Source organism: Acomys russatus, chromosome 11 (genome assembly GCF_903995435.1).
Source record: "Acomys russatus chromosome 11, mAcoRus1.1, whole genome shotgun sequence".
Classification (NCBI taxonomy): domain Eukaryota; kingdom Metazoa; phylum Chordata; class Mammalia; order Rodentia; family Muridae; genus Acomys; species Acomys russatus.
In genome coordinates this window covers 51,611,818-51,628,644 of record NC_067147.1, presented here as the reverse complement: position 1 = coordinate 51,628,644, position 16,827 = coordinate 51,611,818, and the positions used below count along the sequence as shown (strand labels likewise).

Sequence of the window (16,827 nt, the reverse complement as noted above, 5' to 3'; positions counted from 1 at the left end):
CGCCATGGAGTAGATGGCACTGATGCTGGTCTTAGCTAGCAGCAGCCCAGGCTAGGTGGCCTCTTGTTCTCCTGGGTCTTAGGTACCTCTATTCCTGCAAAGATAGTAAAAGATGGCATCAACCAGGTACCCTACAGCTAACAATAGGCAAGGACTACTCTACCCTGACAAGGGAGGTGCAGGGGGAAAAACCCAGGGGACACTTGGGGTTGTGCCAGTCATGTAAACTGGAGGCAAGACACGACACATCTGAAGATCAGGAGCCTAAGCATGGCCCAAGAGGAGGCCGTGTGGAGAGCAGGGAGGCTGGGGCAGGTGCCTGAGTCGGCAGGTGGGGGCATGGAATCTATGAGCCTGGCAGATGGCTAACAGCCCAAAGGTCCCAAGAGGACAGCAAAGGTGGCAGGTTAAGGGTGCTATGTGTGGACTTCCGGTGCCTGTCCTGCTCTTCAACCCCTTCCAGGCCTCTCTGTACTCACGGATTAGGTCTCCATCTCCACCTCCGACCTGGGCCTGGGCACTGGGCCTCTTCTCTAGGTCCTGAAGAAGAGACTGTTCAAACGCTAGGGCTGCAACACGGCTGAAGAATGCCTTCACGTTCTCTCCTGGGGGCCACGAGATAGCTATGTGAGGCACAAGTTGCCCTCAGGTGCATTATGGGCAAGTGCCAGGTCAGCCCACCCCTAGACCAGCCATGACGATTTCAGAACATCCCTGACAGTCACAGTTACTAGCCTATCCATGGCAGGGTGGGGTGGGGGCACAATACATTTCTGGGTGGCAACCTGGCTTCCCGGTGGGTTCTGACCCCCATCCCTATACCCCCCCCCCAAGCTACTCCCTTAAACCTCTGAGTCTTCTTTTCCTAGCACTTTCCTTCCCAATCAGCTGCTACTGAACACTTGCACCATCTGGGGCAAGCAGGGATTTGGATGTGTGCCTTCTTTCTAGGAGCTGCTCATGTGCTCTTGGCCCTTACGTGGGATCTGTATGCATCCTCTTACGGGTCTCAGTGTCCAACATGGACACTGCCCATGTGCAGCGAAGAACCTGTGCAACTGTGCAGAATAACCCTGTTTGCTCCACAGTGCACCTGCTGTTACTGTGGGTAAGGAGGGTGGGTGCTGTAGGGTAGACGGACGCTACTGATGGGGAAGAGCAGCAGACGGCTCCGGGCATGGGCACTGCCAGGTGTCTATGGTGGCCTGGAGGTGGCACTTCCAGTTTCAATTCGTGCCCATTCTGTGGCCAGATACACACCGTCTCTGTGAGCTTGAGGCTAGGACTACTGGCCCGATTTCTGAGCTCCCACAGCCTTGGAATCTCTCATGTGCCAGGCACTACAGATCCTTTTGTTTCATCTCCCCAGAGCCCGGATTTCCAGCTTTGCTCTCTGTACTTCTGCACCCTGCAGTCTTTGACTGATAAATGCACATGGGGTCCATTACTCACCCGTCTTGGCTGATACGGACCAGTACTCTGCCTGCATCTCATTGGCCAGGTGCACTGCCTCTGCTTCCGCTTGCTCACACGCTGCCGCTGACTGGAACAAACAACCCTGGCTGACCCGGTATCTTGGCCCTCTTTGCAGGAAGTCCCTAGGATGGCCACCTCTCTCACCACCCTTGCTTCTCACTTCACCCCAAGCAAGTGGCTGTGGTGGGGCATCCCAGGGCAGGCTGCTTGCCCAGAACTGACACTTGAGTGTTTTGCTAGGGAAATGAGTCATCCTGCCTCTTAGGGGGAGCATAGGAGCTTGAGTGTTCTCTTCAATTTCATAGCCCATAGTCCAACGCTAGGCATGCCAGTGTTGGTTGCTGTTCCTCAAGTGGGCTGGAGACACAGGTATTTTCTGGAAAGCCAGCTGGGATTGGGCCTCCAGCTTCACTCTGCTTACCAGGAGATCCTTCTTGGTTCCCACGAGGAAGATGAAGCAGGATCCTGCCTCATTCTCCCTCAGTGCATCCTCCAGCCACTGCCTGCAATGTACAGAAGGGAAGCAAGAGACTTTACTTAGCCAGGAGGTACAGGGAAGGTACCCTGACTTACACTGACAAGTGGGGTGCTGGTGCTGGAGCCTGGAGGGCCTCACTGGGACCAGATGGAGCTGGGAATAGAAAGATCCTGGTTTGGGAGAGATGAAGACCCCTGCCATTTACCAGCTGGGAAAAAAATATCATCCCTCTTTCCTTCACAGGGTCTGGAAGATGCTGCAGTGACTGTCCGAGGCAGACACAGGGAACATGGGCTTTGGTCCATTGGGTGGACCCTCTGAAATTGGTCATGTTGCCCATATCTTGCCCAACACAGCAAGTGAAAACTTTCTATCAGGAAGAGTTAGCTATGAAATAATTAGGGACCAATGTAAAAGCAAACAGAGGGTCCCTCTCGTTCAAAGTTAAGCTTTCCAATATGGCGGCAGCAGGCTATCAAAGCCAAGTGTGGCCTGCCAGCTAGAGGCCCTGAGCAGGTGGGGAGAAGCCTTTAGGGATAATCAGGGAACTGGCTAGGAAAGGCCCATCATTCTGGATCCAGCCCAGAGGCTGGAGTTTGGGAGCCCTTCTGGGTAGCTTCTTAAGTCTATGCCACACAGAGGGAGCAGGATCTGGGGTTACTTGCCTGGTGTGCTCCAGAGTCTGCACGTCAGTGAGGTCAAAGGTTGTGATGATCACTGGTTATACAGGGAAACCCAAAAGCCAATCAGCAACCGGGGTTCTGGGGGAAAGGCTCCCCTAGGTATCTTCCCAGATCATAAGGAGCTACTGGGGTTGCCTCACTGTGGAGACTTAGGGAGGGCTCATCCCATGGTTGCTTCTTAGACCTGCCTTCGCACCAGCCCCCCAAACCCTCTAAACCTGTACCTGGCAGCCTAGCGTGGGGGAGGGATGCGCACAGAGAAAACCCTGAAGCACTGGACTCTGGCAAGAGATCCTCTGCCATCTGTGGTCCAGTGGTCCAGGTGAGGGCTGTAACTATGGAGACCCTGCTTCCCACATCTGTACATCAGTGATGATGATATCCCGAGCAGTCAGGAGGGACACTGCTGTGAGAAGCTGTCAGTCTAGGGCCTGACCCTGGGTAGACTTTTAATTAAAGGATAGGGGTTAGTAACAACCAGTTAAAGGAAATGACTTTTGTGGGCAGAAAACGGTAAGCTGTCTCTGTGGTCAGCTCTTTCATCATAGTGTCTGCCCTGGACTCCCAAGGGGAAGGCCACAGCAGGATGGTCCAGGCTCTCTGCTGCCCCACTGTGGGTATGAGCAGGCTGGATAAGGGTTTCCTGCACACTTTGCCTGGTGATAATCCTACTGGTGCTGGGCACGGGGAGTACTATTTACAGCAGTATGCCCAGCACCTCACACCGCCAGCTCCAGAGAGGCAGCCTGGAGAGGTGACGGCTAGAGGAGACCATACTGGAGGTTCCACTCACAGCTCAGGTACACACAGCTCATTTCCTGTTCCCCCTTCTTTAAATGGGGATGAAACTGCAGGGGTTCTCCCAGCACTGCTGAGAAGACATAACTGTGCCTGTACTTTGAGCATGGTTTGGATACTTTTGATGGTTTTCCCACTTCCTAATGGAGTCTGTTTCTGTCTCCTTCCTGGGGTCTTCACATTCCATCTCTGATAACTTTGATCCCTGCTCAGTCCCCTCCTTGCCACCCACTGGCTATGCTGGCAGTGGGCACTGAGGCCCCAATAGATACCTGCCAACTCTGCTGGGTCCACCTGTCACTCCTCTCTGGCCTTGCCCCTCTAAGACAGGAAAAGCCTCTCCTCATGGTCACCTGGGATATGATGTCATCTTCCCCATCCTTCCCCCCCAGGCCTCCCCCCCAACCCCCCCCACTGGGACCCTTAAACAAGAATGCTCTTTTCTGAGCTGGAATCTGGGGGCCTGAAGCAGCCTGCACCTGGTACTTGAGACTCCCTAAGGTGTGACTATCAAAGACAGGCAGGGTCTAGTCCTCTAGGGGACTTCTTCATCCCTAATCACTGCCTGCAGCACTATTCCAGTGGCTACTGGAGGACAAAAAAGCAGATGACATAGGCTGAGGTGTCCAGCGTCTTTCAGTTGCTCACCCTGGGCCCCGCGGTAGTAGGCAGATGCAATACATTTGAACTTCTCCTGCCCGGCTGTGTCCCAGCTGTGAGGGGAAGAGGGAGACAGGAAAGTGGGGGGGGGGGGGCAGGTTAAGCAGTCACAGTATTCTTAGGCAATCGAACAGTGAGGTCATGGGAAGATCTTGGGACCTACAGCAACATGCTAGCCACACATGAACAACAGGAGGTGCCTGGGTGCTCCAAGTTCTCCCAGCAGCCAGCTCCTGCAATCCCTCTTAGTGACAGTATAAAGGACCATATGTTCTATATACGTTCTATAGCAGGATGATGCTGGGGTCTCAGGACAGGCCCTCAGTATATGTGTGACGGGGATACTGTTTCACCTTCAGCACAGTAGCCCCCCAGGTGGGTAATGAGGCTAACAGGGACACAGATCACACCCCTTGGGCAACTAATCAGTTAGCTCTGGCTTTCTGAAACAATTTGTTGAGAAGGAAACAGAAGTTGAGCCCTAGATCCATGGGAAAGGAACGGAACACCAGATTAATAATGTCTGCCAAGGTGACAAGATGGAAGAGGGGAAGGGGACATTCTGAGATCTGCTTGTATGGGCTTGAAACAGGTTGCCAACATGCAGGGGCGACCCTGAAATCCAATCTACAATCCATCACTTTTTTTTTCCCAAACCATCACTTTATAAAGTCAATGTTCATTTTTGTTTGTTTTGTTTGTTCTCAGTAAGGTAAAAAGATAACCCACAAATGTGCTATCAATGATCTGAACTTGTTTCCAAGCAGTTCAGCATAATGAAAGCCTCAGGACAATATTCCTTCATTAATTCATCATTATTTTTCCATCTCTGAAGAAACCTCTGGGTGGGGAGCTGGGAGTGGGCATAGAGTAAGCCAGGTACGTGGTTGGCAATGGCTCCAATGTAAGATACTGAGAGTCTGGGCAGGGCAGTGTGTCTTTTATTTTGGGCCCTCTAATTAGATATTGCCTGGAGCTATGATGAGAGCTGGGTTGCTGCTCACTATCTGTATAGCCCCTCCCACTATCTGTATAGCCCCTCCCACTATCTGTATAGCCCCTCCCACTATCTGTATAGCCCCTCTCACTATCTGTATAGCCCCTCCCACTATCTGTATAGCCCCTCCCACTATCTGTATAGCCCCTCTCACTATCTGTATAGCCCCTCCCACTATCTGTATAGCCCCTCCCACTATCTGTATAGCCCCTCCCACTATCTGTATAGCCCCTCCCACTATCTGTATAGCAGCACCATCTGGCTGCTCCCTCTAGACCAGACCTTTGCTCCTCTCAGCTTTCCAGAACTCTCAGTCCTGAAGCCCTGGACTTTCGCTCTGAACCAACCCTGTGCTCACCCTTGGACTGGCTGTGTTATCTTCTGACTCCAGGGTTACACTGGGGCACTGTCTCCATGGAGCTGGGAGCTGACACAGGAGCTATGGGCTCTGCCTCGACAGGGCATGGGGGCGTAAAGACTAAAGCCAGAGAGGAAGACAGGGAAGGAGACTAGAATAGAGGCCGTGTGTGTGTGTGTATGTGTGCCTGCAGGAAGAGCACAGCAACTACTACATAAGACAGCAGGGAAGAGAGAGGGGCCTCACCAGACAGCGCAGGGCTCTGGTAGCTGGGGAGGCCTGCAAGATCCTCTGGGAAGTGAGGAGAGTGAAGTCCAAAGCACACAGCATTTTCACCAAGGTAGAAAGTCAACCCTGAAAACCCTCTGCACTGATGTGAGGGAAACGGGTGGGAAGTGGGGGAAGAAATACTGAGCTACTGAGAGGCAAAGTCACGGGGTTAGCCAAGATTACAGACCGAGGGGGATGAGCAGGATGGACAGAGGACGTCCATACACGTCTACAGAAGGTGCAATGATAGGACGACGGAGAGCAGCAGGCTTGAGAATGGGTGAGGGCAGGGAGGCCTCCGGCAGAACTCTCCTCACTCAAGGCCGGCACACAGGACTGACTTGTGTAAAGGTAACTTTTATTCTCCTGGCTCAATTGTTGTCTGGGAAGCTTACTGCCTTCTGCTAACCTAGGTCTAGTCCTGGAAGCTTCTAGCCTCTGTAAATCTAACCTAGGCCTAGAATGGTTTCAGCCTCTGAGACTTACTGCTTAATAAGCTCACCCTTTCTTGTTCTGGCTGAGCTCCGGGCTGGCTGGTTCAACTTAGCTAACTATGCTGGCTGAAACTCCTCTCCTAGCTGACTTATTTAAACTGGCTTCTCTCTCTGCCTAGAACTGCTCTGCTTGGCCTCAAACTAACTCCGCAATCTGCTCTAATCTTCTGGCTTCTTCTCATTTTCTGGCTCATTCCATCTTTACATGAGTGCTCTTTCTGCAACCCACCTCTCTATTACTGTCCTGCTCTCTGTAAAACTGCTTCTTAAATAGCTTACCTTTCCTCTCTCTTCTCACGAGAGTTGGGTGTATCTATTCTGTCAAATCTTCTCTGATTCCTCACCTTTTCTGCCACTCAATTAGGCATCACTTTCAAACATGGGTGCTTCCTTCTACAAACTAACTTTACTTTCATTTGGAACTAAAGGCATGTACCACACCATGCCTGGATCTATGCTTTTCTTTACCTGATATTTGCTCTATACCAGGCTGGCCTTGAACTCATGTCTGTTTGCCTCTGTCTCCTGTATTAAAGATAGGTTTATATTCCAGCCAGATCACCTAGAAGATCTTTTGACATTATTTCTTGCCAGAACAGCCGTGTTCTCAATTAACACTCCCTACAGACTTTGCCCTATTTTATTGCTGAGATTAGAGGTTCAGAGCTCAGGAAGAAACTGCCAGAAGCCAAACTGCTGTTCGTGAGACCACAGGGGGGTCCACTGGGGAGCAGGTGGGGGAAGATGGACCTTGGGGAGAAGCCCCTGGGGAGGAGAATGCGTGAGTGTGCAAGTTAGGCTGTGAGGACCATCCCAGATCTGACGACCAACGAGAGGCAACAGTGAGGACGGAGAGAACCTAGGGACTCATAAACCATGAAGCCTGGTTTCTTACAACCACCCAGGGCTGGCCTTGCCTAGATGCACCCTTGCTGTGCATTATGGGACACAGAGGAAAAAGACCTGGCTGAGGCCTTTCCCCAGGGTGGGATGGGGTGGGGTGAGGGGGACTGGAAATCACATTGGCAGAGACTTACATCTGCAGGCTGTAGGGGATCCCCGCAATCTCAAAACGCTCGATTTCAAAGTCTACCCCGATAGTGGCCTTGTAATCGCGGTCAAAAACATTCTTGCACAGCCTGTGGGAGGGGAGGGAGTCATCAGAAGTCCCCTCACAAAAATGGGAAGAGACATTTTACAGGAAATACGATTCCCTAGTAGGGAATAAATACATGATGGTGGTAGGGTGTAATAGCGCACACCTTTAATCCCAGCGCTAGGGAGGCAGAGGCAGGCGGATCTCTGTGAATTTGAGGCCAGCCTGGTCTACAAAGCAAGTTCCAGGCCAGCCAGAGCTATAGTGAGACCGTGTCTCAAAAGAACGAAAAACAAGGAAAGTGATGGTGCCAGGGTCATGGGTGTGCAGGCATGCTTATCAGCGTTCCATCACCACAACAAAATCCTACGATGATGCCAGCCCGTGAGGAGGTCATCTGGACTCAGAGTTTTACATGTTCTTTTGCTTGGTTATATGGCATCACCATGACATACCAAGAGAACATCCCTCATGACCAGGAAGTAGAAGAGGGGGATGAGTTGGGCCATGCTCTTCCCTTTGTGTGGACACCCCCAATGACCCAATGACGCCCCCACAAGGCTCTACCTCTTAAAAGTTCTGCCGCCTAACAAATGTGCCATGAGGTGGAGCAAGCACTTTATTGACTGAGTCAGTCTCCTGAGCTCCTAATCTCCCTCTTTCAGAAACTTAATTTATTAACTTTTAAAATGATGTGTGGGGCTGGAGAGACGGCTCAGTGGTTAAGAGCACTGATTGCTTTTCCAGAGGACCCACGATTCAATTCCCAGCACCCACATGGCAGTTTATAACTGTCTGTATTCCAAGATCTGACGCCCTCACACAGACAGACATGCAGACAAAACACCAATGCACATAAAATAAAAATAAATTATTTTTTAAAATTGATGTGTGTGAGTGAGTGTGTGAGTGTGTGTGTGCATGTGTGGAGTATAGGTGCCTGTGGTGGTCAAAGGAGTCAGACCTTCTGGAGCTGGAGTTGAAAGTGGTTATGAGAGTTGCCGGGCAGTGGTGGCGCACACCTTTAATCCCAGCACTCAGAGGCAGGCAGGTCACTGTGAGTTTGACGCTGGCCTGGTCTACAAAGTTAGTCCAGAACAGAGGCTGGACTACACAGAGAAACCCTGTCTTGAAAAACAAAACAAAACAAAAATAAAAACAAACAACAACAACAAAAAGAAAGTGGTTATGAGCCATACAGTGTGGATGCTGGGACTCACTCAAATTCTACTGTTGTGGCAGAGCAGTACCACTGAGCAGTACTGCTTTCCCTGACACTGGCCACTCCCTTCAAACTGTTTCCCCTCCCATGAAGCTGTGTTATGGTCTCACAGGTCACGTGTCATCTGGGGCTCCCAGGCAAATGCACCATAACTTGGTGTTGGGAGGTACAGCTGGCCTGATGGCATGAGGACGGTGGGAGAGTTTACCTGTGGATGAGGCTGGTCTTCCCCACATAGAGATCGCCAACCACCACCACCTTGGAGAGTCTGAGCCTGGAGGAAATATGGCCGTATCACCCTGGAGAACGGTATTCAGAGCGTCTGCAGCGCATCCAAGCCTTTCCTTCCCTGCACTACCTGAATGAGTCACACTTAAGGCCTACCCCGATAAGCCACTCTCCAGTCCGGGCGTGTGGGAGAACTTATGTTTGTTGTGGGAATTCTACTACCCCTCTGGCTATATCCTTCACCCCACTTGGCTAAAGTCACTCCTGAGAATTAGCAGTGGGCGTGAGGAGAGGCTGCAGCATAAACCGAGGGGTGGGGAGGAGTGCGTGTGAGTACTGTGAAAACATCAGGCACATGGAAACTGGCGTGGGGTGCTGCACCGAAGGTGGAGACAAGGAACCCATAGACAGGAGACACTGTTGCAAGGCATGAGTTGGGAGTTACGCATCCCAACCTCCACATCAACCTCTGGGATGTGGACCTGTGTGGGGCCAGCTCATGCCAAGCAGGTATGGAGGAGGGTGAGGTAGGCCAACGGGTATACTGTAAATAGAACCCGGGGTCTGTGTGTCTGGGCTTGTGGTTTGAGGGACAGACTGGCTCTGTGATTCTTGGGCTCCTTGGAGACACTGTTCACCAAGAGCAACTGCTACCTTCCCTCTGTGTGGGTGTACCCTGTGCCTTGGGCGGTAGCTTCTCTGAGACTGTTAATAAGACTTTGAAGAGTTTCTGGGCTCAGTGGGTGAAGGCGTTTGCCGCCAAGCCGATGACCTGACTTCAGCCTCCAAGACCTGTTTGGTGAAGGAGAGACCTGATTCTTGCAAGTTGCTTCCTGACATCTGCATACATGCCACGGCATACCCATCCACCAAATTAATACAATAATAATTTTAAAAAGCATTTCTGCAATTCTTTCCAAAAGACCTCAACGCTTAAACTGACCATCCTGGGAATATCAAGGGGCACCCTCTGTTTGCAGACTGCACGAGGGCATTCGTGTTGGTTGATGATTGTGTCTCTATCTTTCCACACTAGCCAGGGCTGGGGCTGTGTCTGCCCTGCTCCCAGGCAGCTCTCTCATTTTGGAGCAGGCCAGCCTTGATCCCTTGTCTGAGGGAAAGGAGTACAGGTACCGCTTAGGATTGTAATAATCGCGGGTACTCTCAGTGCTTCAGTTTCCCTACCTCTGGTGGCACTGTGTAGGGTTAAGTAGATAGTTTGCATGAAGATCTGGATATGAAATAGCAACCTCCGGTGAAGCTGTTACTTTTTTTTGTTTTGTTTTTTTGAGACAGGGTTTCTCTGTGTAGCCTTGGCTGTCCTGGACTCACTTTGTAGACCAGGCTGGCCTCGAACTCACAGTGATCCGCCTGCCTCTGCCTCCTGAGTGCTGGGATTAAAGTTGTGTGCCACTACCGCCTGGCTGAAGCCGTTACTTTTTAATCCCGCTAACCACCAACAGCAGTTCTGACCAGAGATTTGCCTCCCTTTGCGCAGCCTTGGGGACCTCTGAGATGGGCTTGTGATCGGACTCCATCTACATGACCTCAGTGAGCTCAGCCAGCTACTTGAGCAGGCTATGATCTGCTCGGGAGGGAAGGGAAGAGCAGGCCTTTGTACCTGTTTGTTAGAAGGAGAAAGGACTACTGCAAAGTCCCCTTTGTCAGGGGACAGTTGCTGCTGGGGTAGAAACGGCAGACACAGCCAGACCCGGCTCTCAGGTCTGGAGGCAGAAAGACAGAAAAACCTATAGTTCTATGACATAAGATTTTGGGGCCCCGAGAGCACAGAAGAAAGGGGCACATGTAGAGTCAGGTTGGGGACAGGGACAGTGGGTGGTCAGAGAACCCTGGAGGATCTGACATACAGAAACCTGAAGAGATGAGAGGAAGTCAGCACTGGCTCTGGCAGACCGAATGGACCAGTGCTGAAACTTCCGCCGGGATGAAAAGTCCCGATAACGCACTGCACTGGTTCAGTCGGTGCGCTCGATTTGCTCATGTTTTCATTTTACACATGCATTTCTGCTTCTATTCGCTCTCCGTCTTCCACGTCCTTGTCCCGTGGGCTTACCCAGCAGTGCCCGTGTTCCTCTGCTGGCAGGCTGTGCTGACGTGGCTGTGGAAGTGTTCCTTGAGCTGCAGGCAGGCATCAGGTGTGTACCACTATAAAGAGACAGACAGACATACAGCCAGACGAGCAGACCACCCTACAAACTGGGCATCAGAGTGGTGAGACCAACTCCCTAAGCTGCCTCCTCTCCTGAAATGTGAGGTCTGCAGTCTCTTTAGAATTCCTCGGTCCACTTAAGGCGCCGCAGGCTGTGGGGTGGGGAAGTCTAAGCCTACTTCCCAGACACGGAAACAGAGGCACACAAAATAATAAGGAGAAAAACTTGCCTCAGGAAGCATCACACAGACCCCGGCTGACCTGGTCAGCAAGGCCTCAGGCGTGAAGTGGCCCTCGGATGCAGGGCAGACGCGGCTAGCTGCAGCCTGTGGCCTTGGCTGCTGAGGGCTGTGAGGGAATTCCATCTTCTATGAAAATAGGACAGAGTTCCCCAGACTGACTCCCTAGGGCTGGGAGCTCTGGAGGCAAAGGAAGCAGGGTCAAATCGTAGCTCTCCCAAGCCCAATTGTGTTGATGTCAAGCAGTTTTCCCTATCTCTCCGAGCCCCAGTGTCCTGTTCTGTGAATAGTGTCTTTTGTGCCATGAGACTGGGCCTGTTTTTTATTTTTTTATTGTACTTCCTTTCTATTCGGCTCATGAGACACCAGCCTGCACCAATCATCCCTGGTTGCTATGTTCGCACTCCATTGGGAAAGCAATAGCCCAAGCTCACCATAAAAAACAAAACAAAACAAACAAACAAAAAAACCTGGGGAATTCTCTACTATCTGAGGCACAAAGGCTTTCTCTGTCAGCGTATGCAGAAGGCAGCTAGAGGGAATAAGGAAGAATGTGTGGAAGCAATGGCTGCAGGTGAGAGCACCCACAGCCTACAGCCACCTTCTTCCTCTTTGTCGAGTTTGGCACAGAATTCAAAAGACACAAGAAGTCTTCCTCCCCACCTGTCCGAGTCACACAGAGGCTACGATGAACAAGAGCGGCTTTTTTTTTCTTTTATTGAAAAAAAAATATATATTATTTTCTGCACAGTATGTTCTGCTTACAGTCTCCCCTCCCCCTACTCCTCCTAGTCCCCTCCCATCGGGATCCATGACTTTTCTATATGGATCGAACAGACATCTAAAGAATAACAATAAAATAACAATAAATAAAAACAAACAAATCGGCCAGGTGGGGGTGGAGCATGCCTTTAATTCCAGCACTCCAGAGGCACAGGGAGAGAGGAGGATCTCTGAGTTTGAGGCCAACCTGGTCTACAGAGTGAGTTCCTGGAAAGCTAGAGCTACACAGAGAAACCCTGTCTCAAAACCAAAAACTGAACCAAACCAAGCCAAACCACCAAAATAAAACCCAAACAAATCAAAGTATGACAAGACAACCAAAGAAGGAAAAGAGCCAAAGAAAAAGCATATAGAATCAGAGATGCATGTTTGCATATACAGAAATCCGATAAAAACCCCAAACCGAGAGCCCTAACATAGATGCAAATGGCTGTAAGCTAGAAGAATGAAAAAAAAAAAAAAAAAAAAAAAAGCCCTGACAACATCATGAGTCGAAGAACCACCGAGTTAGTTTTCGGTTGGCCATCTACTGCTACGCTTCGGTACCCATCGGGCTTACCCTTAAGAGTAGTTTGCTTCCCCAGTGAGACTCCTTTGGAAGAAACTAATTTCTCATTTGCTAGTGGCTATCCATGGACAACATGATCTTTGTCTGTTTTGTTTGCTTTTTGAGACAGGGTTTCTCTGTGTAGCCTTGGCTGTCCTGGACTCCCTTTGTAGACCAGGCTGGCCTCGAACTCACAGCGATCCACCTGCCGCTGCCTCCTGAGTGCTAGGATTAAAGGCATGCGCCACCACCGCGCCAGCGACAATGTTACCTTTCAGAAACATTTTCTGTACATAGTAACATACAGTAGTTGCTTCCCACCCGTCCTTTTCTCTTTTTTTCTTTTTGTAATGACAGGAATTTTTATCATAGATTTGTTTTTATTTATTTGTTTTTATTTAATCACCCCACAGCCTGATCCCAGCCCCCTCCCTCCTATCATCCCAGCCCCACCTTTGCATCCCCTCCCCGCAATGCCAGGAATTTAACCAAGTGCTTCTTACATACATGAGAGTGTGATACACACACTTAACTACACACAGCTCCATCCTTTGCACTGTGCATAACGGTTTGCTCCGGCTTCCCTCAGCACTGGGAGGAGGTGCTTCTTCCCTCCTGTCTGTATTGAGGGGCAGCATTACCACTCGCATTCCTATGGATATGGATATTGAACCTGGCTTTCTGCTCATAGCAACTGCTATAATGAATGCCTGGCTTTGCACACCCTCTCCACTCACACCAGGACATATACAGAATGAATTCCTAGAAGTGGGATGGCTACCTAATGGGCAGAGGCATTTGTAATGTAATGTGGGTAAATATTGTTCCCCTGTCCCACCAACAAAGCATTTATTTAGCATTTCCCACTGCAGTTAATATTAGACTGCGGTACAGATGGGAGTTTTCAGCAAAAAGTGAAAGCAGAATGGCAACGGAGAAAGCTCTGGGTTTGGGGATCAGACGGTACAACACTATGTTTTTTAAAGATTTATTTATTTTGTTTATTGCATATGAGTGCTTTATCTGCAGAAAAGGGTATCAGATTACATTATAGATGGTTGTGAGCCACCATTTGGTTGCTGGGAACTAAACTCAGGACCTGTGGAAAGAGCAGGCAGTGCTCTTAACCACTGAGCCATCTTTCCAGCCCAACACTATTTTTTTTTTTTTGCAAGCTTTAAAAAAAAATATTTTAGCCTCTGAGACTTACTGCTTTATTTATTTATTACATATACAATGTTCTGCCTACATGTATGTCTACAGACCAGAAGAAGGCATCAGATCACAGATGGTTGTGAGCCACCATGTGGTTGATGGGAATTGAACTTAGGACCTCTGGAAGAGTAGACAGTGCCCTTAACCGCTGAGCCATCTCTCCAGCCCAACGCTATTTTTTTTAAAAAAAAGGTGGATCTTGTTACATAGTCCAGGCTGAGGTCAAACTCACAATCCTGTCTGACTCCCAAATGCTGGGACTTCAGGTGTGTACCAATGCACCTGTGCATTCTCTCACGTTTGCAACCTCCCCCCACCCCAAGTGCTATGGTTTTGCAAATACTTTCCCACCAAATTACATGTCCACCCTCTGGAGAACTAATAATAATAATAATAATAATAATAATAATAATAATAATAATAATAATAATAATGAAGAATGTCATGACTTTGGGAACCTTACACTTACTATATGAGCTTGTGCCCAGAGGTGACTCTTCATGCGTCATGAGCTCCAAGAGCTTGGGTGACTTGCCTCTGGCCACAGCTATGATGGCATCAAGATTTACATGGAGGACTAAGTGGCTTATAACCTCCATGCCATTACGGCTATTCTCCCTTACTACTGGCCTGCTTTAGAGGAACTCAACACCCAGACTTTCAGCTTCTCAGAAATAAGACCAACCTCTGGGATTCACTTGCTTGACTTCTGGCGGGGGTGGGGGGTGAAGGCGGGTTAGCAAAGCTGGATGTGGCTGAAATGTCACATTAGCAATGAAGACAAAAAGGGCACATTCCTGTCATCCCAGCACTTGAGAGACTGCGGCAGGAGGATGGCAGCTTTTAAGGTAGGCTGGGAAACATAGTGAATTCCAGGTTGGTCCCACATGGTAGAGACCTTTTTTTGCCAAAACGCTCCAGACCAAAACAAACAAACAAACAAACAAACAAGAAACAAGAAGTGTTCTGATGACTGTACCTTTGGGAAGCTGGTGATGATGCGGTCCTGGCTCACAGGGGGCCCCAAAGGGGTCCAAGAAGACCTCATTCTTCCAGTGTCCTGTAGACTCAATCAATGGGGAAAGAGTATTACACAAAATATATGAGGTCAGTTTCTGCATTATGGCCTAGCAGATAAAACTAGAACAGAATACGCTAGGTGCCGCGTGATCAAACAGAATTCCAAGTGGCCTAGTTTCTCAACAAAGCAAGAGGACCACAACAGTCAAAGGGGACCAGTCAACCTGGGCCAGAGTGAATTTTTCTGTAAGGTAAATAACCTTGGAACAACCAATTTGCTTTTTATACTATTTCTACTTTCCTTTCTTTTTTTCTGTCTATAAAACCAAACTCCTGGCCAGGTGTAGTGGTGACACAGGGGTGAGGGGCGGGGCACTTGGGAACCAGAGGCAGGAGGATGATGAGTCCCAGTCTTAAAAAGAGCCAAACCGAACCAACAAAAACAGGAGAGCACTCACTTTTATTTTACAGGATGAAGGGTTGCCCAGCTCTAGATTCGCAAAGTCTATTATGACTAACATTGTTACATTTGTCTTTTAACAAGAATTAGAAAGCCATACAAATCCTCAAAAATGCACCTGGGAGTCTTATCATCACTTTAAAAACACATCTGAGCCTCCATCTCGATCAGCAATACCAGGTAGAGGCCGTTCAATCTGTAGGCAGCACAGGGGCGGAGGGGCAACCCACACCCCATCTTGCCTGGAGTCAGGAGGTGAGTGTGTCCTTGACCAGTGCCTATTTAGAGGGGCTCCTTCTCTGGGTTCACTTTCTTGGCACAAAGGAGGCATGCAAGCACCTGGCTGCGCATCACAGCCCAGATAACGGAACTAAAGAGTAGGGAGGGGGTGCCCTGTTCTAAATCTGTTGTAAGATGGAGCCTCTGAGTGCTATGGCGACTTTTGGTTCCAGCCCCTTTCCCTGATAGTCCTATTATCGCCCAGAGTCTGCCCCCCAAGCCTACTGTCCTCCTCATCTGACCCAGCTCCCGCAGAGGCCTGGCCTGGAGTGGACGTTCAGTGTGGAAGACCAGGCCGGCAGCCACACTCAGGTTTGGAAAGCAGGGGACACGAGAGCCTCAGGACCATACCCTCCAGGTTGCGTCCGCTACAGGGAGTGTGCACGGACTCACCAAAGCTGCAAAGACTGGGTTCCCGCGGGCCGGCCGCTGCAAATCACCACAGCAACGCTGGGCCTCGCGGGACTGGCTCGCAGCTTTCGAATCCCGACGTCGGGGGCGGGGTCTGGACCCTCCTTTAGTCCTTGAAAACCCGTGGCACTGGGCCCCCGAGCGGAGTCATCACCATAGCAACCAGAGTCTCCCGGGGCGCCGAGCTCAGAGGCTTCCGGACTCTGCTAGAGCGCCCAGGCTCACCATGACAACCAGGGCGGGGCCGGTGGGTGGTGTCTGGGTGGGAGTACACGTGAAGGGGTTGGCTCAATTGGTTCACTGTGGCCGCCTTGGCCTGCCAGGTAGTGACAGTCCCTGGAAAAGGGGTGATGGTATTGGATTGAAGCCAGGCATCCTCCCCGCGGCAAGGGGAGAACACACTTCTTGTCTACCATCTGGGTCGGTTTGAATTTAATGCTATTTGAAAATCAGGTCCCTGGCTTCTGGAGCGCGTGCTGAAAAATTAATTTCCCTGATTAATGGATGTCTAAAAAGCTGACTCAAGTTACTGGGCTTCTTCCAGCTTGTTTCTGCTGAAAGGCGAGGTGTGTGTGTGTGTGTGTGTGTGTGTGTGTGTGTGTGTGTGTGTGTGTGTGTGTGTGTGTGCAGATTGTATTCCCGAGGCTTTAGAACTCTTGCCACAATTGGCAAGTTCAGCTTTTCCAGCTTTGGTGTGTGTTCAATCTCTCTCTCTCTCTCTCTCTCTCTCTCTCTCTCTCTCTCTCTCTCTCTCTTTCTCTCTCTCTCTCCCTCCCTCCCTCCCTCTTTCTCCTCCCTCCCCCTCTATCTTTATCTTAGACAAGAAAACTAAAAGCCTCATTAAAAAAAAATTGCCTAGTGAGTTTGAAATAGAATTGAACGCAGATTTTCTGGCTCCCAGCCCCGGGGGTGTTCACCATACCTTCCTAAAATAAAACTAGGA

General features: G+C 50.0%; 1 protein-coding gene across 1 annotated transcript; it reads right to left on the bottom strand.

Moving 5' to 3' along the window:
• Positions 1 to 9: 9 nt before the first annotated feature.
• Positions 10 to 16,066, bottom strand: Rab36 (RAB36, member RAS oncogene family). The gene is made up of 11 exons (XM_051153214.1): positions 15,867 to 16,066; positions 14,694 to 14,774; positions 10,835 to 10,926; positions 8,741 to 8,806; positions 7,252 to 7,353; positions 4,084 to 4,148; positions 2,616 to 2,671; positions 1,898 to 1,975; positions 1,453 to 1,543; positions 480 to 605; positions 10 to 94 (listed from the first exon to the last, which is right to left on the bottom strand). Exons 2-11 carry the CDS (start codon positions 14,760 to 14,762, stop codon positions 36 to 38), a joined length of 804 nt encoding a protein of 267 aa, XP_051009171.1. The 5' UTR covers positions 14,763 to 14,774; positions 15,867 to 16,066; the 3' UTR covers positions 10 to 35.
• Between the last annotated feature and the right edge of the window lie 761 nt (positions 16,067 to 16,827).

What these genes read in the sequence shown, in the direction of transcription:
- Rab36 (XM_051153214.1), bottom strand. Translation starts at nt 14,762, where the DNA reads ATGAGGTCTTCTTGGACCCCTTTGGGGCCCCCTGTGAGCCAGGACCGC. An exon ending in CTACTACCGCGGGGCCCAGG is followed by an intron (nt 2,672 to 4,083) that starts GTGAGCAACTGA and finishes CTGTATAACCAG; the next exon opens with TGATCATCACAACCTTTGAC. An exon ending in GAACCAAGAAGGATCTCCTG is followed by an intron (nt 1,544 to 1,897) that starts GTAAGCAGAGTG and finishes TGTTTGTTCCAG; the next exon opens with TCAGCGGCAGCGTGTGAGCA.